General features: G+C 44.4%; 1 protein-coding gene across 2 annotated transcripts in view; it reads right to left on the bottom strand.

Annotated features, from left to right (window-relative positions):
* Positions 1–20014, bottom strand: part of LRRIQ1 (leucine rich repeats and IQ motif containing 1) — a 158422-nt gene extending 138408 nt beyond the window's left edge. Inside the window, exons 1-8 of one of the 2 annotated variants that reach the window (XM_065559974.1) lie at positions 19879–20014; positions 14743–14873; positions 10386–10497; positions 8788–8882; positions 7060–7177; positions 5281–5510; positions 1819–1890; positions 116–1324 (exon numbers count right to left, since the gene is read on the bottom strand). In XM_065559974.1, coding sequence (XP_065416046.1) covers positions 116–1324; positions 1819–1890; positions 5281–5510; positions 7060–7177; positions 8788–8882; positions 10386–10497; positions 14743–14871 — 1965 coding nt within the window. In that variant the 5' untranslated portion in view covers positions 14872–14873; positions 19879–20014. Of the gene's footprint in view, positions 1–115; positions 1325–1818; positions 1894–5280; positions 5511–7059; positions 7178–8787; positions 8883–10385; positions 10498–14742; positions 14874–19878 lie in introns of both variants that reach the window. The other variant, XM_005279152.5, reaches the window with a different exon arrangement.
* Positions 20015–21344: the final 1330 nt, after the last annotated feature.

Below are 21344 nucleotides of genomic sequence, written 5' to 3'. Positions count from 1 at the left end.
CAATGGAAAAACCAATTATTAGGCCAACACTGACAGTTTTGAAAATTCCACCTCACATGACTAGTCAGCTCTCATGTAAATCACTGCTTAAGAATTACTTACAGTATTTAGTTACCTGTTGGAGGGCATTCCAAGGGCCACATTGAATAATCATTTCTACACTTAATGGGGGCATCTTGCTTTCTGAGGTTTTTCTTGGTCTGCTTCTTTTAACTACGTTCTTTCTTTGGTTTTCCCTATAAATTTTAGACCAGGGTTTACACATCGTCATCCAAGTTAGCCTCTTCTTTTCAACATTATCAGGTAGCGTTAGTGGCCTCTCAAAATACTTAATTACACTCTCACTTTTGTCCCAATCCTCAGCAACTTCCTCCTGAATTTTCTTCATCACAACCTCTGCTGTTTTAACTGTTTCAAACTTACAAGATTGCACTTTGTGTTCACTGTTCCTGTTATCTGGCTGGACCTCCAAATTCCACTGACTGTTGTGCATACTGTTTTCCTTATTTGAGATTGCATCATTAGCTACAAGAACAATGGCTTCTCTATCCTTAGTTTGTAGGGAACTTTTTCCTGTATGTGTCATCACATACCCATCTTCATTTTCTTTACTTTTATCATGAGACTCTTCTTTCTTCTCAGAGCTCGGTGGTGTCTGTTTTCTGTCTTTTGTATTCTCTGAATTATTGGAAAGATACAAGAGGCAAATATGTTTTTCTTCTTGTTTCTCTTCCTCTTCTCTTATTTCCAGTATCTGTTTCTTCTGCTCCTTTTCCTGTTCTCTTAGGCCTTTTATATTTTCTCTCTCTCTTTCTTCCTTTGTTATTTTTGTGTCTTTGTCTCTATTTTCAGCCACTGCATTTATTGCTATTTTCTCTTTTCGTTTTGCTCCTTGTTGCCCTCTTGGTCCTTCTAACTGAAGGCTTTTTTCTCGTTCAAGACGGAGATTTTCTTTCTTCTTTTCATATTCCTCACGCCTTCTCACCTGTTCCATATGTGCTTGTCTTTCTATTTCTTCTTGTCTCTTTCTCGACTCCTCTTCTTTTTGCTTCCTTTCCTGCATCCGTCTCCTCATTTTTTCTTCCTTTTCTCTCTTTTCTCTCTCCATTTTTTGTTGCAGTTCCTTCTTCCTTTTAATTTTCGCTTTCCATTCTTTTAAGATAGGAGCATATTTTCTGTACACGATAAATGCTCTAAATCTAGCTTGGATTTTAACAGCTGCTTTATTCCACTGCTCTGCCAAGTGTTCTCTTTCTTTTGCTTTCTGCTCTTCAAAGGCCCTTTTCTCCTCTTCTATTTGCAACTGTAGTCTTTTGATCAATTCCTGTGCCAAAACAACAATAGAAATACATTTTATTCAGCATCTGAATTACTGAAATCTTCCTTAAGATGTAATTATAATATGTGAAACAAGATAGACAGATTTATTCTTAAATGTTATTTTACTTTCTGCTAATATGGTTTCTTCTTCATTTCTTCAGGTAAGTCTGGACACAGGATTGTCTTCTTATCAATACATGGAGACAAACACCAGTTTGTAAAGTTGGCCAAAGGTTTTGCTTAGCTGGCGAACCTGAGAGCTATTTGCAGCTGCTCAAACAAGAAGAGAAATGGACTGCTCAGCCAGAGAAGGGCTGCTTTCACAAATTTCAAAAACTTTTTTCTTTTTTAAAACTACACACAGGTACCTGTCTTAACACATATGGCATAAATCATTCAATTTGATTGTGTTTTCCTACATAACAATGAAAGTATCTTTCGAGCATATTCTAATAACATTCAAATACTTTTTGACAAAAATTCATGTGTACAAATTACCTCATGTTGCCTAAACTTCTCTCTCCAAACTTCCTTTTCTTTCAGTAACTCATCTTCCATCATAGCTTGTTGCTGCTGTATAACAAGTAACCTTATATCAATTATTTTAATACATTTCATTGTATAACTCACTAAAATCATAGCTGACTATAAAAATAGCATTCTCCAAAAATCCACTTATTTTGTGTTGATACCTGAAATATAATAAGCAGTCAGGTTGGTTGGATCAGAAAAAAACAAACAGTAGCTAAAAACTCAAATTGAGTGTCACCCATTTGGTCAAGCATGGCTCCAGAAAAGCAGCAAACAGCATTGGAAACAGCATGGAGAAGAGTAAGCTTGGGAAAACGGGGGGGAAGGGGGGGGGGTTACCCCCAGCCCCACAGACAAGGAAGGGTAGGCACAGGCAAATTACACAGAAGGGGACAGTGAAAAGAAGGGGAATTAGTGTCCCCTGCCCCAGGTACTTCCACCCACAGGCAGGCTGTGTAGGCAGGATGGCTCCAGGGGCACGGAGAAGGGTGAGCTCAGGAAAACAGGGGAGCTGTTCACCACCACCAGGTGTTAGGGAACTGCAGGCACAGGCAAATTAAACAGAAAAGGGACAGTGCAAGGAAGGGGAACTAGCATCCCCTACCCCAGGTTCTTTCACCCCCAGGCAGGCTGGAAACTGCAACCAGGGAGGGTGAATTTGCAAGCGAGGTGAAGCAGTTTCCATTAAGGGCAGCAACACAAGCTGGAATTAGGTGGCATCACGCACTGTGGTTCAAGGGCATAACACTAAGGGCACCAGGGGTTTGTCCATACCGCAACAAGCCTGAAAAGAGCCCTGGACACATAATTGTATTTGCTGGGCATTTAATAATGGTGGTTGTTTAAGACGCCTACCGCCGGCAACTTTATTTCAACAAGGCTATGCCAATGGGCTCTTCAGTATCCTGTGCAGCTTTTCAGAAATTTAGTTCAATGTTGCACTGGGCAGTGGTGCAGTCAGTGGGACTAAACCAAACAGTGCATTATTTGCACAATTTTTGTTCACAGGGCGAGCTGGGCCAAATAAGTGTTTTCACCTGTTGGGACACATTTTCAGGTCCTGGCTAAATAGTTGGGAAAACCCCTAGCGAAGGACAAAACAGAAGCCCCCTTTCACGACATTAACCTACCTGGGCTTTGAGCTGAACTTTGCTTGCAGGGTTGTTGCCCCGGGGCAGGCTTTTTGTGCCCGGCTGGCAGGAGCACCAGGTGGCATAGCCAGACCACACAATTACATATGAGTCACTACACAGATGTAGTAAGACTTGGAAAAGTTTTCTAAGTCAATTTAAGGAGGTATCATTGTGGAGATACAAATGGTTATTAATTTGGGTCTAATATACGGGTGTGCCTTTGGTGCGACAACATGGCAGTGGTACAGGTTATCAATCGCCAAAATTCCAGATCGCACAGGATTGGAAAGTTGGCAAGGGCATTTGTTCTCCAATGCTTAACCTTGAACATCTGTTTTTTCTTCCAAGCACATGCCAGGCATGGATAATGGCATAGCAGATGCCTTGTCTCATTTCTAGTTTGCCGCGAGCTCTCTGGAACCTTGGAATGTCATGTGGTTGGCGAAATGCAGATTTTTGGCTCTAACTTACAAATTGTTTATTTTGTTTTCTTTTAAGGATTCCTCTCAATACAAGGATCCAGAGAATGGGTCGCCTATGCGGCCCTCCATTAAGGGCGTTTGCTGCAGTACCAGGTCAAGGACAATGCAGCTGCTGGTGTCCCTTGACGATTACACATGGGACAATGGGTTCTTTCTCCCCGGTAGGGCTGCTAGCCAAGAGGCCATTTGCAGATGTCTGGGAACCCGGCGGGGATGGGGGAGGCAGCCAAGCAAATGGCTGGCGCCTCCTTGTGGCGGATGTTCAGTGCAGGTACTCCATAGGGAGGGCAGCCAATGACCAGATAAATGGCCTCGTAAAGGACTTAAAAGGAGGTACTGGATAAAGAAACAGAATGAGGGAGGTGGTTCAGGGACTCCCATGACCGGTATGGCAGGGAGCCAACCCCCCCTCCCCCCCCCCCCCGTTCTCATAGCCCTCCTTAAGCCTCTTGCGACGCTGGTGGATGGTAAGGTCCAAGCTATGGGTCAGCTGAGGGACCTGGATAGAAACAAAGGGGGGCTGGTGAAAGCCCCAGAGAACTGATTTGAATAACCATGGATTTGCCTGCTCTGTACACTTTATCTGCCGGGTAGTCCCAGACATCTATATAATAAAGTTGCGGCCTGATTAAAACCCATAACAACAAACTCCTGTCCTTCTTGCGGTATACCCAGACAAACAAAACCAAGTCAGAAACTTGGTACTTTACCCAAATAACTGCCATCTTGTTCTTCAAAATCTTCAATCTATTACTGAAAATTAAAAAAAGGTCTATCCTTATGGGTCATGAAGAGATCCTTCAAAATGCGTACAGGCTAACTGATGCAATGATGTCTAAGTCTGAAACAACTACTCTGACAGAAGTGTGAACTACCCCCATTAGAATACTGTATAACTCTGAAGTTCATAAGCTCTTTGAAGGAGGAACAGTGTCTCCTATGGCTACATGAAAATTTTACACCAAAACGGTTTTGATGGAAAACTGGGGTTTCGATGAAATTAAATTTTTCGCAGTAAACTTCCATAGAAAATTGTGATTTTTCATCAAAAAAGGAGATTCCTCAGCACCAAAATATTTCAGCCTGAATATTTAGACTAAAAACTAAAAAAAGGGAAAAAAAAAAGAAATCTGATATCTGAATCAGGTGCTTCATGGGAGCTGTAATTCATTTTTCTTATGCCCTCATTCTTCTCTATGGCCTGAGATTCCCAGCCAGACTATATCTTCCATGATGCAACCATTTCACTTCACTATGAGGGAATTCTGGTGCATCGGGCAGATGTAATCTGACCAAGGAGAATGGCATAAAGAAGAGAACTGGAGCACAAGAAACTAGAACTACAAATCCCAAGAGGCACCACAGAAATGTTTGGCTTTCAGCCAAAATATTTTATTTGGGATTTTTCACCAAAAAGATAAAATTTTCCATGAAAAGGACCTTTTTATGGGTTGCTCTAGTACCATTTTGTTTCTGTTCAGCATCTAGCACTTTGGGGTTCCATTCTTGTCCAAGGATTTTGGCTGGTACCATACTACAGATACTTACTAATAATGATAAAGCCTAATTATCACAATTTAAATATCAGCTTTGTTAAGTAGTTCACAGCTTATCAAAGTAGGGAAGAGAGACAATCATAATACAAAGATCTACATGATCTATTCTCAGCAGTATTTCTTTTTGGAACCAGAAGTGTGGGGATGTGCACACATTTGAGAGGGTACTGTTTTCCCTCTCTTCAGCATTGATCTTTATGTTCAAGTAGTCCAGATAAATAAAGGGATGTGTTATAAATATCTCTGTTAAAACGTCACCTTATGAAGCATCTCTAACTTCATCCTTTCAGCCTCAAATTCCTCCAGATACAGTTGCCTTCTTTTCTTTTCCTCTTCATTTTGTTTTTCCTCTATTTCCCTCTCAGCTTTCAGCTTTTTCCTTTTCTGGTCTTCAAGTTCTTTTTGTCGCTCCTCCCACAGCTCAAATTCTTGCCTGCACCTTTCCTCTACTTCATGGTAAGTAAAGCTAATGGTCATGTCACCATTATCTACAAGAATTTAAGCAAACACACCTTTTAACTAAAAGTCTGAGCTCATAGTAATTACTTATCTGAAATCATGAAATAATTTAATGGATTGAAAAGAAAACAATACGAGTAAGATTCTGTGTTTGTACAGCCTATAACTTGAAGCCCTAGAGAGGAGGAGTTGCTCCAGGGGCTGAAAAAGTGCTATGAGCAGAACATGGCAGCCTGTGGAGCTGCTCTAAATTACAGCAACCTATTATGGGCTGCCTACAAGAGCTGGCACTGCACAAAATGCCCAGTTTTATAGGCCTACGCTCTCCAGCCTAAGGATCTGCTACAAACATACATGCCCACTATACCAGGATTTGTAAGGAGGTCTGTGTAGGACTGTTTAGGGCAGTCCTATACATGCAGGCACCAGGGCAATTTTCCCTTAGCCACATAGGGGCTTTTATGGCCCCTGTATTCTACCAGTGTAGAATACAGAATCCATATTGGATGGTGACATTTAAAGTGAATAGTCTATAAAGCAAATGCTCAGTGGCCACAATCGAGTTTCCATTTGTGTTCATACTATGTTTTGCATGGAGAAACAAGAGAACTGACACATACATAGTTTATTTGCACTCAATTTGGGCATTTAAATTGGATCTATGTATGCAAAAAAAACCCAGCACGTTCAGATTGTGTGAATTCAGACCAAAGCCACATTCTGCAAATGCTGCCCTTAATGTCAAAAAAAATGAAATTAACAAATATTAAGATCGATACATTTGGCCCAGTTGCTGATTTGGGAACCTTTTAAGTATGCTTAGCCAGTCAGCAAATGAAATTAGCTAATAAATTATATTACTTAAGTCATTTGTGTATAATACCATTTGAAATAAACTCATTATTAAGACTTTAGATATAAAAGAATAAGAAGTTAAGATCCCGTTCCTACAGCTGGATAAATGCAGGCATCTGCCTAAGTAGCTCCGGTTCCAGAATCAGGTTCTAAATCCCATCGTAACAGAGGCGCTGTCTTTCTGAGTTGCCAGGGGGTGCTTGACCGCCACTCCACCCCAGGCCCCGCCCCCACTCCACCCCTTTCCCCAAACCTCCACCCCGCCCTGCCTCTTTCTGACCCCCCAACTCTTCCTGCTCCTGCTCCGCCTTTTCTCAACATGTTCCGCCCCCTCCCCCGAGCGTGTCCCACCCTAGCTCCTCCCCCTCCCCCCCAAGCACCTCCTGCATGCTGCCAACAGCTGATCTGCGGCGGGTGGGAGGCGCGGGAGGGGAAGGGAAGGGAAGGGAAGGGAAGGGAAGGGAAGGGAAGGGAAGGGAAGGGAAGGAGCTGATCAGGGGAGGGAGGCTGCTAGTGAGTGCTGAGCACCCACTATTTTTTTTTCTGTTGGTGCTCCAGCCCCGGAGCACCCACAGAGTTGACACCTATGCATTGTAATATATATTGTACTGGACAGCCATAACTATTCTCATCAAAAGAACAGAGCAGAAGAAATAGTTTATACAGTGATATGAGTATTGCACTAAATAGCAGCACAAATAAATTAATATTACGTTTGTTTACCTGTGACAGAGCACTCATCAGCAACCACTCTGCAAGTTACATCTTCATGGATGGGTTGACTATTACTATCAGAAGTTGCTCTGCTCTGCAATTCTTCATTTTCTATTTCAGACAGTATCTGTATAAAACCAAACACATTCTCATAATGAAATGAAATGGGATGAAGCTATAACAATCCAAGCAGAACATTTCAGATAAAGACTTTGGATCAGGGACTTCATTTTCACCGTCCAGAGTTTAGCAATCTGGGGGGTTCTGATCCCTGACTGCAGCCCCTAGGCACCAGTGTCACACAAATATATTTAAAATTAGAATGTTATTTTTTAGAGTAAGGAATATTTGGAGCAGTTCCCAAAAGATTGTAGTGCTTTCTTATATTTTGTATATTGAAAGGGAAATTGTCAAAATATATATTTTTTTAAGAAGTTGCACAAGTAAATGCAAGTACTATATGTATAAATTAATTCTATTATGGCAATAAATACGTGAAATTGATCACACAGGGAAACTGAAAAAACATTATTTGAAAACAACACTGCATGGATCACATCTTCTTATTTTTCTTCCCTTGTTCTTCACTGCCAAGAGTTGATCTATTCCTGCTACGTATTGATCATCTGCATAGTGTATGTATAGTTCTACATTTGTGATATAACAACCATCACAATAAATAATTGTGCTGTCACAAACAGGATATTCACAAGAAAGTGATCTCTTAATGTAATTAAACTTCATATTTTATACAGTGCTCACTGGTAAAAACAGGGAAAGAAATAAAAGATGGCACATAAACAGAACTGTTTTTAAATATAGGTTCAGGTTTTCTAAAGTGCCTATGAGAGTTTGGCAACTGAATACCATTGAAATTCAATGGAAATTATGTGCCTAACTCCCTGAGTCTCACTTGAAAATTCCAGTCATAATTCTTTTAACATTTTCCATGAAACAGATAAACTTTTTCAATAAGTGAATTATGTTAGTGATCTCATAATCCTAATAATGAAAAGGAACAGACAATGATAAAATAATAGATAAGATCAAAAATGAACACTATAAAAATCTTATATTATGGAAATGACATTTTGCCACTGGATTAAATATTAATAATTGATAGTCCAAGTCTATTTTAGTCATTTAATGTTCATCCCCACCACTTAAGACTACTGAACATCTATACCAAATGTTATAACTTCATGATCTAGGGCAGGGATCAGCAACCTTTCAGAAGTGATGTGCCAAGTCTTCACTTATTCACTCTAATTTAAGGTTTTGCGTGCCGGTAATACATTTTAACATTTTTAGAAGGTCTCTTTCTCTAAGTCTATAATATATAACTAAACTATTGTTGTATGTAAAGTAAATAAGGTTTTTAAAATGTTTAAGAAACTTAATTTCAAATTAAATTAAAATGTAGAGCCCCCCGGACCTGTGGCCAGGACCCGGACAGTGAGAGTGCCACTAAAAATCAGCTCGCGTGCCGCCTTCGGCACGTGTGCCATAGGTTGCCTACCCCTGATCTAGGGACTAAAACACCAGTGACCCCATCCTGCAAAACCACATGCAAATGCTTCCCTTTATGTGCACCACTAATCCCGTGGGGACTACTTAGAGTGTGTAAATTTAAGTATGTGCATTGGTCATTGAAAGATTGGGTCCAAAAAAGGAATTGTTTATCTGTAATGACTATGGAATCTAATCTATTACAAAGATGGTTTAAACATAGAATACCCTCTTCTTCAATGCATCTGGATCTTCATTGTATTCAGAAGCCAATTCTGCCAAGTACTCTGAAGCCTGGCTAGAAACTACTCGATAGATGTCACCTGAGGAGGGAAGGGGGAGAAAAAAGGACATTGGGAGAAGATGTCTTTCTAAGTAGTCTAATTCTGATGAATACTAGTTTCCTATTATCTGTCCATAAAATCCAAAATCTGAAACACAATGTGTTTTTGCTTTAAAAGTGTACACCACAGGTACTATTTAAAGAAAAACACCAAATCCACTCAGACAAGAAACGGCTCCTTTAATATTAATTAAATCTAATTCATCTATGATAATTAAAAACACTAGATATATAGAAATAAAAAAATAGAGTAAAAAAAAAAAGTCTATGGCAACAACATCTATGCAAAGAAAAGCACTCCATGAGGCAAAACACATTTGAACATTCTCCAGCTAACAGGAAGTAATAAGACTGGGGTGGTTACTTTTTTAGAATAAGAACTGTGACAAATTGAAGCTCCCCCTAAAGGACAAGGTAAATAAGTAGGCATATACATAAATTATATTTAGAATATACATAATTCTTATTACTGAGAAAATGGAAGAAACTTCCCCTAAGGATGAGCATGAATAGGGAACACAACTTCATTCAGAACAGGTCCCAACTAAAAGTTGTGAAACCTGGAAACTCTGACTAAACTGGAATTTGGAGTCTCAACAACCTAGGGTAATTTAGAAACTAAGGGCTCAGTCTTGTGAGGTGTTCAATTACCTCAGCGCCCACTAATTTCAGTGGGAGGCAGAGGTGTTAAGCACCTCACAAGATTGACCCTAACAAGAACATGGTCTAGAGTGGCTGAGTACTAGTATTTCAGAGAACAATACTGTGAGGAGACCTTCCAGCAATGGCCCTAGGACCTCTGTGGAATCACCAGGTGCAAAGATCAACCCTAGCAAATGCTATTTCTGGATTAAGTCTTTCGAGTTTACAAGTGCTAAACATGTGTGTTTGAAAAGTAAAAAAAAAAAAAAAAAGAAAACTCACGATTGACCTGAATAGTCTAGAACAGTGTTCCTCAACCTTTTTGATACCAGGGACTGACCGTCTACATTATGCAGAAACTTGAGATTATCCTTGACTGAGTCAATGAGACAGAAAAGAATGCAGATTTTAAGCACTCTTATAATAACAGAAACCTTTCATGCTATTGTGCAGGCTAGAAAAGCAACACCACCTCAAGCCGTAGGCATTGCAGTCTATAAACTATTAACCAAGGTTTCCATACCACTGAACAGGGTCATATTTCCTAGCCAATCCTTTGCAAACTGTTTTGCAGTAATAAAGTGATGCCTACCATACTATACAGGACCACATATTTTCCAGACTACAGGCTACATTAGTTAGTGCTATTTGGAGAACATCTAAGGGGATCATAGAAGCTGCAATACTAGGTGATGAGTTAAAGTTGGTGCAATAGGTTTCATAGTTTTGTTACATTTGAGGATTTATGTTATATTATGGATGGTTTTTAGTTTGATCTGCATTGGCAATAGGAGGGTTTGGGAGGCACATCACACATATATTTATTACAATCACAGCTTACTTGTGGTTTCTTCATCTTCCAAGTCTTGCAGTATAAGATTTTCAGCATTTTGACTTCTGTTCTTCACAACGTTTAGACAATACAGAACTGATTCTGGTAATTCATCTGAAGTCTAGAAGTAAACATTATTTTAAATTAAATTCTGTATGTTCATCTCTCTGTGAAGACTACTGGTAAATACTTAACATTCTTAATTAAAGTCCATGGGCCTGTCTACACCAGGAGTCGGCAACCTGTGGCTCTCGGTCCATCAGGGTAAAGCCGCTGGTAGGCCGGGCCGGTTTGTTTATTTGGAGCGTCCGCAGGCACAGAGCCCCGCAGCTCCCACTGGCTGCGGTTCGCCGTTCCTGGCCAAGGGGAGCTGTGGGAAGCAGTGGCTAGCACGTCCCTCGGCCCATGCCACTTCCTGCAGCTCCCATTGGCCAAGAATGGTGAATCGCGGCCAGTGGGAGCTGCGGGGCTCCGTGCCTGCGGACGCTCTAGTTAAACAAACCGGCCCGGCCCAGCAGCGGCTTTACCCTGACAGGCCAGGTTACTAGTTACTATTGCCCTCTAGAAGCATCTTTCTAATTTATATTGTTTTTTGTTGTTGTTATTGGTTTGATCCAAGTAGAATAAAAGGACAAATGATTCAATATGGAGGAATCAGACATGTGACATGGGGTCTTTGTTACTGAGATACTGATTTTTTGAAGGACAGATTAGATTCACAAATACAAATATACCAAGGACTTGAACCTAGGTCTCCCACGTCCTCAGCAAATGCCCTCACCACCAGATTATAGAGCCAGTCTCTCTCAATCTCTTTTGATGGAACTGTTCCACTTATGATAAATTTAATATTCAGTGGGCCAGCAAGAGAATGAGTCTGTAGCCTAGTGGTGAGGGTACTTTCCTGAAATGTAGGAGACCCCGAGATTTCCTGACCCTGAGTTGGGAGCCCCTGGTTCCCTACGCTCTAGGCAAGTATCCTGACCACCAGGCTTCTAGCTATGCTAGGGTGGGTGGGTCTCTCCCTTTCTCAGGCGCTGGACCTGAAAAACTTCCCAATGAAAATTTCATCAACATCAATCCATTTCCACAAAACATTTCAATTTTGACAAAACAACATTTTTGGTGGGACAAAATTTTAAATGATTTTTTTTCAGGCAGCTCTGAAAATTATTTAATTATTGATCATTTCAGTAGATGGAAGCAAAGTGCACTAGGTTGGGAACAGGATGCTGCTGCGGGGATGGAAATGAAAAGAACAGAGGAGAGGGAAAAGAGAAACAAGGCAGAGTTCACAGTGACCTGAAGGGGAACAGATTTTCCTCAGAATGATGGGCGTTACAAGAAGGCACTTAACAAGTAATAAATATCTAAACATTTAGTTACTACATAAAGGCCACATAGTCTCCTTGATCTCTGTAAAAACTTCTTACTGACATCAGAGAGCATTCTATTGTGCATCTAGGGAATGTATAGTCCTGAATTTATACCCCAACCCATGGACCATAATTAACCATAGAATTTAGCTCTCTCAGATGAGCCTGCAAATGACATCCCTGCTCCCTCAGTACTCCACTTCTTTTCACTGGTACTCTACTCTATCCCCGACTACATAAGTCACAGGCAGAAAGGAGCAATCAGAAGTGGAGGAGTGAACTCAGTTGTATGGAATATCATCAACAAATTGTTCACCTGGGCAAGAGAGTCCTCACCCCCATTGTTCAGAGTTTGTATTTGTTTTTCCTGATTAAGGGTCCAAATCCTGTGAAGAGCCCAGTGCCTTCTGAGAGCTGCTGAGTGTCAATGCCTTTTTATATCAACAGGAGATTAAGGTGTTCAGCATCATACAGGAAGCACTTAGTACTCAGAGTCTCTGAACATTGAGAGTTCCTGACAATCATTATTCTGGTGGGAGTTGTGGGTGCTTAGTGACTGTCAGGATCAGGCCGTATGTTTTTAAATAGATCCCCACTGGCCAATGCTCTAGAAACTCTCTGCCAATAGGCAGGGGCAGTTTACAAAGAGAAAAGGTTCTGATGATGGAAATAACAGAATGGATCCTTGAGGTTATAGTCATAGCCCAAAGACTTTGAGGCAAGTGAATGCCAGTGAAAATGAGGTAGGAGCAGAATCTAAAATAGGGAAAGAACAAGTCAAAATTACTTAGACAAGTTAGATGTCTTCAAATAACCAGGGCCTGATGAAATGCATCCTAGAATACTCAAAGAGCTGACTGAGGAGATATCTGAGCCATTAGCAATTATCTTTGAAAAGTCATGGAAGACGGGAGACAATCCAGAAGACTGTAAAAGGGCAAATATAGTGCTCATCTATAAAAAGAGAAATAAAGGACAATCCGGAGACTAGTCAGCTTAACTTCTGTACCCGGAAAGATAACGGATCAAATAATTAAGAAATCAATTTGCAAACACCTAGAAGATAATGAGGTGATAAGTAACAGTCAGCATGGATTTGTCAAGAACAAATAGTGTCAAACCAACCCGATGGCTTTCTTTGACAGGGTAACAAGCTTTGTGGATGGGGGGAAGCAGTAGATGTAGTACAGCTTGACTTTAGTAAGGCTTTTGTTTATGAGGTCATGCGAGACAGTATCAAACTAGGGAAATACAACCTAGATGGAGCTACTATAAGGTGGGTGCATACGTGGTTGGAAAATTGTTCCCAGAGAGTAGTTATCAGTAGTTCTCAGTCATGCTGGAAGGACATAACGAGTGGGGTCCCTCAGGGATCGGTTCTGGGCCCGGTTTTGTTCAATATCTTCACCAATGATTTAGATAATGGTATAGAGAGTACACTTACGAAGTTTGCGGACAGTACCAAGCTGGGAGGGGTGGCAAGTGCTTTGGAGGATAGGATTAAAATTCAAAATGATCTGGACAAACTGGCGAAACAGTCTGAAGTAAATAGGATGAAATTCAATTAGGACAAATGCAAAGTACTCCACTTAGGAAGGAACAATCAGTTGCACACATACAAAATGGGAAGGAGTACTGCAGAAAGGGATCTGGGGGTCATTGTGGATCACAAGCTAAATATGAGAGTCAGCAGTGTAACACTCTTGCAAAAAAAGCAAACATCATTCTGGGATGTATTAGCAGGAGTACTGTAAGCAAGACACAAGAAGTAATTCTTCCACTCTTCTCCGCGCTGATTAGGCTTCAACTGGAGTATTGTGTCCAGTTCTGGGCGCCACATTTCAGGAAAGATGTGGACAAATTGGAGAAAGTCCAGAGAAGAGCTACAAAAATGATTAAAGATCTAGAAAACATGACCTATGAGGGAAGATTGAAAAAATTGAGTTTGTTTAGTCTGGAGAAGAGAAGACTCAGAGGGAACATGATAACAGTTTTCAAGTATATAAAAGGTTGTTACAAGGAGGAGTGAGAAAAATTGTTCTTCTTAACCTCTGAGGATTGGGCAAGAAGCAATGGGCTTAAATTGCAGCAAGGGCAGTTTAGGTTGGACATTAGGAAAAACTTCCTAACTGTCAGAGTGGTTAAGCATTGGAATAAATTGCCTAGGGACGTTGTGGAATCTTTTCCAGATTATGAACAAACAGGAAAATGAAGGTGAAGACGACTGAGTTAACTGCACAAGCCAATATTTTAAGTTTCTCATGTTGACCTGGCTGACATATTTGATTAAATTTTTTTTTAAATTTCATTTAACTATTTTAGTTAAAAACAATTTTAACAAAAACAAAACTGATTTTAAAAAACTTGAATGTTTAACTAAATACAAAAATTCATATGCTTGTTTTGTTAAAATATTATATGTTTGCTGTTGAAGAAAAAAATCCAGAATACAGAACGTTGTTGTTTTAGTTATATAAAACAATTTAAATGTCTGTCTGGTGATGGTCTCCTCCTAATTCAGCATGGCAAGAAAATCCTCCAAATATTAATGATTAACCTGTTGAACTGGAGATATTTATGAAGTCATTGGGAGGTGAACTATCTGCTTCAATTACCTTTGGTAAATGAAATAACCAAACAATCATTCATTTTCTGATATAGCTGTAAAACTAGTCTGAAAAGTTTTCAGAATAAATCACTTTAAAAATGTATAGTGTATACCTTCTAAAAATGAAACCTACATCTACTTCTGAATTGTGAAGAATACGTATTTATAAGTTTATAACAACCAACAAGAATGCACTTTTATGTAGAAATTCATAATTAAATCGAGTCTTCCTGACTAGTGATTTAAATCAAATCCACCCTGTAGTAGTACACCTCCAAGTAGCTTAGAACGGCAGGAATGCAAGAGGCCTCCACAAAAGACACAAGTTTGCCATGCAAAAGAAAAGGCAGTACTATCCCTCCTGTGTCCATTAAACACTTACTGCTTCACCATCACTCCAAGCTTCTGCTGATAAATCAGTGTTGAGATCATCCACTTCAAGGGAAGTAACACTGATTCTGCTCAATTCTATATTTATTTCTTCTTCAAGTTTTACATCATCATCTTCCATAGCTTTCCATAATAAAATTGTAACAGCAAAGAGGAAAAATAAAATTGAATACATTAGTGGATATTGTATTTACTGCTAGATTTGTGGCAGTAGTAGGTATCTCAAAACTCTTTCTCTAAGGGCTTGTCTATACTTACCGCGCTGGTTCGGCGGCAGGCAATCGAACTTCTGGGTTCGATTTATCGTGTCTAGTCTGGACGCGATAAATCGAACTCAGAAGTGCTCCCCGTCGACTCCGGTAATCCTGCTCGCCGCGAGGAGTACGCGGAGTCGACGGGGGAGCCTGCCTGCCGGGTCTGGACGGCAGTAAATTCGAACTAAGGTACGTCGACTTCAGCTACGTTATTCACGTAGCTGAAGTTGCGTACCTTAGTTCGATTTGGGGGTTTAGTGTAGACCAAGCCTAAAACAAAACAAAAATCATCCACATCCACAGTAAGGCTCCAACTATGACAAGACTTATATGAATACTTAACTTTAGACATGTAAGTATTCCCATTGACGTCAACGGAATACTCATGTTTGTAAAGTTAAGGTTTGGTTGTACTGGGACCAGGGCTGGCTCCAGCATTTCTGCCACCCCAAGCCAAAAACAAAACAAAAAAAAGCCGCGGCCGCGATCGGCAATTGGAGAGAGAGAAAAAAAAAGCCGCGATTGGCGGCGGCAGTTCAGCAGCAGGTCTTTCGCTCCCAGAGAGAGTGAGGGACCTGCCGCCCCTGAATTGCCGCAGGTGCGCCCCTCTCCCTTGGCCGCCCCAAGCACCTGCTTGTTAAGCTGGTGCCTGGAGCTGGCCCTGACTGGGACCTAAAGCTCTATATTTATCAATACTGTTGAGAGGGAAGGATGCAGACAAATAATAAAATATTACCTTGTGCCCTGTTCCCACAAACATTTACATGTGTGCAGCTTTCATTGACTTCAATGGGACTACTCAGATGAGCAAAGTTATGAGAGTTTAAGGGTACATCTACACTGGAAAAAAAGGTGTGTCCTTAACTCAGGTTAGCTAACTTGGATTAAAATAGCAGCAAAGACATGGCAATTCCGGTTAGCAGTTTAAGTTAAAGCCTAAAGGGGAGCCTAGAAATGAACTCGAGCTGCTAACCAAGTTGCCCTAGTGGTAGGTAGACCATGCTAATTTATTTATATGGAAGTATAGATATCTGTGATTTCTTATCAACCTTTAAAGCTCCACAAACAGCATTACCTTCAATCACTGACTGTATTAAACAAAACACAGTAAACATGCATTCCCATTTGGCCTCAGTTTAGTCAGCTATTGATAATGGATTTAGAGCAAGGGTGGGCAAACTTTTTGGCCTGAGGGCCACATCTGGGAATAAAAATTGTCTGTGGGCCACGAATGCTCACAAAATTGGGGTTGGGGTGCAGGAGGGGGTGAGGGCTCTGGTTGGGGGGTGCGGGCTCCAGGGTGGGGCCAGAAATGAGTTCAGGGTGCTGGAAGGGGCTCCAGGCTGGGCAGGGGAGTGGGCTGTGGGGGGGGAGGGAGGACTCCGGCTTGGGGTGTGGGTTCTAGGGTGGGGCTAGGGATGAGGAGTTTGGGGTGTAGGAGAGTGCTCTGGGCTGGGAGTGAGGGGTTCGGAGGGTGAGAGGGGGATCAGGGCTGGGGTAGGGATTCAGAAAGGGGTGCAGGCTCTGGGGTGGGCTGGGAGGTTTGGGGTGCAGAAAGGTGCTCCGGGCTGGGATCGAGGGGTTCGGAGGGTGGGAGGGAGATCAGGATTGGGGCACGGGGAGAGACTCAAGGGTGCAAGGCTCCGGGCGGTGCTTACCTCAAGCGGCTCCCGGAAGCAGCGGCATGTCCCTTCTCCGGGTCCTATGTGAAGGCGCAGCCAGGTGGCTCTGCAAGCTGCCCAATCCACAGGAACCGTCCCTGCAGCTCCCATTGGCCACGGTGCCCAGCTAATGGGAGCTGCAGGGGTGGCACTTGGGGCAGGGGCAGAGTGCAGCCCCCTGGCTGCCCCTACATGTAGGAGCCGGAGAGGGGCCATGCCGCTGCTTCCGGGAGCTGTGTGGAGGCCCTCCAACCCTGCTCCCCGGTTGGAGCGCCAGACCAGGCAAGCCCCAGACCCCACTCCCCAGCGGGAGCTCAAGGGCTGGATTAAAACAGCTGGCAAGCAGGATCCAGCTGGCAGGCCGCAGTTTGTTTAGAATATGGGCAGTGTACCTAGATCTCTATTTTTTAATAAAGAGAAAAGGAACTGCACAAGTTTATCGCAACTACACACTTTACTCTGTAACAGACATGAAGAAAAGCAATACAACACAGGAAAAGGTTTGCTTAATAGTTTGAGATAAGAAAAGCATCCCAGAACAGCCTATTCCTATGGATTCTGCAGATGCTGCTGTAACCCACACGCCTCCTGGGTGTGGTGCTCTGTCCCATCTAATGACACCAAGACACTTAGAAAGAGATTAATGAGTCTGCTACAGTCTTAGCTAACAAGCACATGACTTTTAACTCATGCGGTAGAGGCTCGTGTATTCAGTCCGAGGTCCCAAATTCAATCCCGCCTGCCGATGAGCCGCATCTGTCAGTGTTACACTGCCACTTAGGATACACAAAAAACATGCCTTTCATCTGCATACTGTACACTAGTTTAGATATGAAAGCTCAGATAGGTATTGCTCAAGAAGTGCACAGTGAAAAGATACAGCAGATCCAAAGTGTGCTATATTGTGAGTTGAGGTTTTGGGACAGAAGAGTTGATTTAGGGATAAAGGTCTTTTTAAGGTGAGGAGGAGCTTGGTGTCTTTGGGCCATTCTGATTCAATTTTTATTTTAAATTTGCATATGTCTAGATTGTTTCTGATAAGTTCAGCGTATAATAATATACACACACACACACACACAAAATCTGCTTCACGCAGATACATTCACGTGCAACAAAATCCCTCCTTTCTCGACTCCATCAACGCAATTGCAGCGCTAATCGTCACCACAAGTAACGTTATCATGTTGCCAACCCTCATTAAGGTCTCAGGAGCCATATGCTATTTGATTTTTTTTTTCTGCCAGGACCAAGCTGCTGAGTGGGCTCCAGAAGCTCACCCTTCACTTAAAGACAAAAAGCATCTCGCTCTCATGGTTGCGGAGAAAAGATTGAGTATAAAGAGCCACAAGGCTCAGGACCAGAGGCAAACAACAGCCAAGTTATTACACTAAAAATATTCGGGGGTTCAAGGCAGGTGCTGGCAAAACAGCCCCAAACAGGGCCGGCTTTAGGAAGTACGGGGCCCAATTCGAACATTTTTGGTGGGGCCCCGGCAGGGATGACTAAAAAAAAAAGTTTAAAAAAAGCCTTTAATTTCTTAGCAACCGGTTCCCTATAAAAAGTTCTGATTTAAGGGATGTGCCACAGTATGTATTTTTTGTAGTAATAGGGTTACCGTACGTCCAAAAAGAACCAAAAAGCCTGACATGTCCGGGAAAATACGGATGTATGTTAACCCTACCTAAAGTTCTTTTTTAAAAAGATGGGCCTGAACTAGAAATGAGCTCCGTTTCACATGTGTGGGTCTCCACCACTCCCTGGGGGTGTGCACATGTGTAGGTCCAGCTACTCCCTGCCCCTCTCATTGAAGCAGGTGTGCAGGGTTACTGCCCTGGGAACTGCAGGGCATCAGTAGACATGGGGCTGGCTGGAGGCAGGGCAGCGGCTGACTGGAGGTAGGGTCTGGCTGCAGGCAGGGCAAGGGGTGCGGGACTGGCTGGAGACACGGGTGTGTGGGGTGGGCTGGCTGGCTTCAGGCAGGGCCGCAGGGGGATGCGGCATGGGTTGGCAGGGCTGGAGACAGAGGAGTGCGGGACTGGCTGGCTTCAGGCAGGGGGGTGCAAAAGGGATTGGCTGGAGACAGGGCAGGGGGTGCGGGGCTGGCTACAGACAGGGCAGGGGGTGCGGGGCTGGCTGGCTTTGGGCAGGACCGCAGGAGGGGTGCGGCAGGGGTTGGCTGTGGGTAGGGGGTGTGGGGCTGGTGCAGGCAGGACAGGGGGTGCAGGGCTGGTGCAGGCAGGGGCTGGCTGCGGGCAGGGCAGGGGGTGCAGACAGGGGCTGGTGCGGGCAGGGCAGGGGGTGCGGGGCTGGCTGGAGACACGGGCTGGCTGCGGGCAGGGCAGGGGGTGCAGGGCTGGGTGGAGACAGGGGCTGGTGCGGGCAGGGCAGGGGGTGCGGGGCTGGTGCGGGCAGGGGGTGCGGGTACAGTCCACCCTGTATGGTAAGTGCCCCCTCCTTCTCCCTTCCCCACCCGGGTAGCAGCAGCAGCCCGGGGGTATTTAAAGGGCCCGGGGCTCCCCTGCTTCCACCGCCCCGGCCCTTTAAAATAGTTGCTGGAGCCCTGGGGAAGCGGCGGGGCTCCAGCGACTATTTAAAGGGCCGGGGCGGTAGAAGCAGCGGGAGCCCCAGACTTTTTAAATAGCCCCCAGAGCCCCGCAGTCCTACCCCAGGGCTCCAGCAGTGGGGCTCTAGTGGCAATTTAAAGGACCTAGGACTCCAGCCCCTGCTGGGAGCCCCAGGCCCTTTAAATTGCCACCTGGGGAAGCCAGGCCACCCGGGTACAGCACGCCGGCTCTTGCCGGTATGCTGTACCAGGGTTTGGGCATGGGGCCCGATTCAGGGGGATTGGATGAATTGGTCTAAAGCCGGCCCTGACCCCAAAGGGGGAGAGGGAGGTGAGAATCCCACGGGAACAGGCCAGGCTCTTAGCCTGGGGGAGAACAAACAGCCCCAGGGTGCCCGCCCAGCTCATTTTCTCTCGAGGTCCCGCCCAGGACTACAGCTCCCAGAATGCAACAAGAAACGGCCCTCGCAGACCCTACAGCTCCCGGACGACAAAGATCCGCCTAACCAAGCCCCGGGGCATGCTGGGGGTGATAGTTCCCTCTACTTCCCATCCCGGGGGGACCAGCCGCAGCCCCCAGGATCTCGCCGAACAGTCCCCGTGGGTTGGATGGAGCTGGTCGCCACCCGCGGCTGGAGTCAGGCCCCTACCCGGGCCGCGGCCCCTGGAGACGCCCCGTCGCCCCGATCCTGCAGCTCCGGATCACGCAGACCGCTTTGCAAACCCTCCAGCTGCGCACGCTGCGGCGTTAAACAGGAAGCGTAACCATGGCACCGGCAGACTGGGGACAGGGCGAAGCCTGTGCTACGGCAAGCCGGAAGGGACTAACCTAGTAAGCAGCGATCTCTTTGCATTCCAGCCGGGGGAGAGGAGGTGAAGGAAGAAAGGCAGAGAGAAATGTGGCTGCAGGACGAGGGGAAACCCTCCATCACTAGCCCCGCTGGGCTCCCGTTAGCAGCTCCCGCCTTTCCCATCCAGCTTGAATGTTATTTCAAACCCCCATTCTTTTCTTACACTGATTGGCTTGTGGCATGGGAAATAGTTTTCCCAACCCCAGGCATTCACAAATCGAGTAGTCAGATCCACGCGGTCCCCAAATCATGAGCTTGGTTTAACAATCACGAGATTTTTATAAATAATTAATGTTGGGTTTGTTAGTTTTTGTCTTCTGGGTTGTGATCTCTTTAGCATCGTGTTTCTAAGCCTTTCTCTGCACCTATAGCTAGAAACATACTTTAAAAAGAAAGTTGCGATTTTCAAGAAATCATCTGACTCCAGGAGCTGGTATTTTGAGGAAAAAATACAAATATTGTGAAACTTCCACTAAAATTGGATGGGATGTCAATGCTGAAAGTATTTGCAAAGCTTGTCCTTTTGAAATCCATCCTGTCTCCCAGCAGTCTGTAATAATATGTAACAATGCTATCCAAATCCAGGGTTGCCAACTTTCTAATCGCAGAAAATCGAACACCCCTGCCCTGACTCTGACCCTTCCCCGAGGCCCCGCCCCTGCTCATTCCATCTCCCCTCCCTCCATCGCTCACTCTCTCTCCCCCATGCTCACTCACTTTCATGGGACTGGGACGGGATTGGTGTGCAGGAGGGAGGTGAGCACTCCAGTTTAGGGGTGCAGGCTCTGGTGTGGGGTCAGGAATGAGGGGCTTGGGGTGTACGATGGTGCTCAGGGCTGGAGCAGGAAGTTGGGGTATGTGGGGGGGAAACAGGCTCCAGGAGGAAGTTTGGGTGCAAGAGGGGACTCCGGGCTGGGGCAGGAGGTTGGGGTGCGGGGGGGGGTGTGAGGGCTTCAACTGGATGTGTGGGTACTGGGGTAGGCCTGGGGATGAGGGGTTTGTGATGAAGGAGGGGGCTCTGGGCTGGAGCAGGGGGTTGGAGAGCGAGGGGTGTGTGAGGGCTCTGGCTGTGGGGGGGGGTGGGCTCTGGTGTGGGGCTGGGAATGAGAGGTTTGGGGTGCAGAAGGGGCCTCAGGGCTGGCGGCAGGGGGTTAGGGTTTGGTGAGGTGCAGGCTCTGAGAGGGAGTTTGGGTGTGGGAGCGGACTCCGGGCTGGGGCAGCAGGTTGGGGTGCAGGAGAGGGTACGGGGTCCCAGTGGCACTTAC

This window comes from Chrysemys picta, chromosome 1 (assembly GCF_011386835.1).
Source record: "Chrysemys picta bellii isolate R12L10 chromosome 1, ASM1138683v2, whole genome shotgun sequence".
Lineage (NCBI taxonomy): Eukaryota > Metazoa > Chordata > Testudines > Emydidae > Chrysemys > Chrysemys picta.
This window is presented reverse-complemented; position numbering and strand designations above follow the sequence as displayed.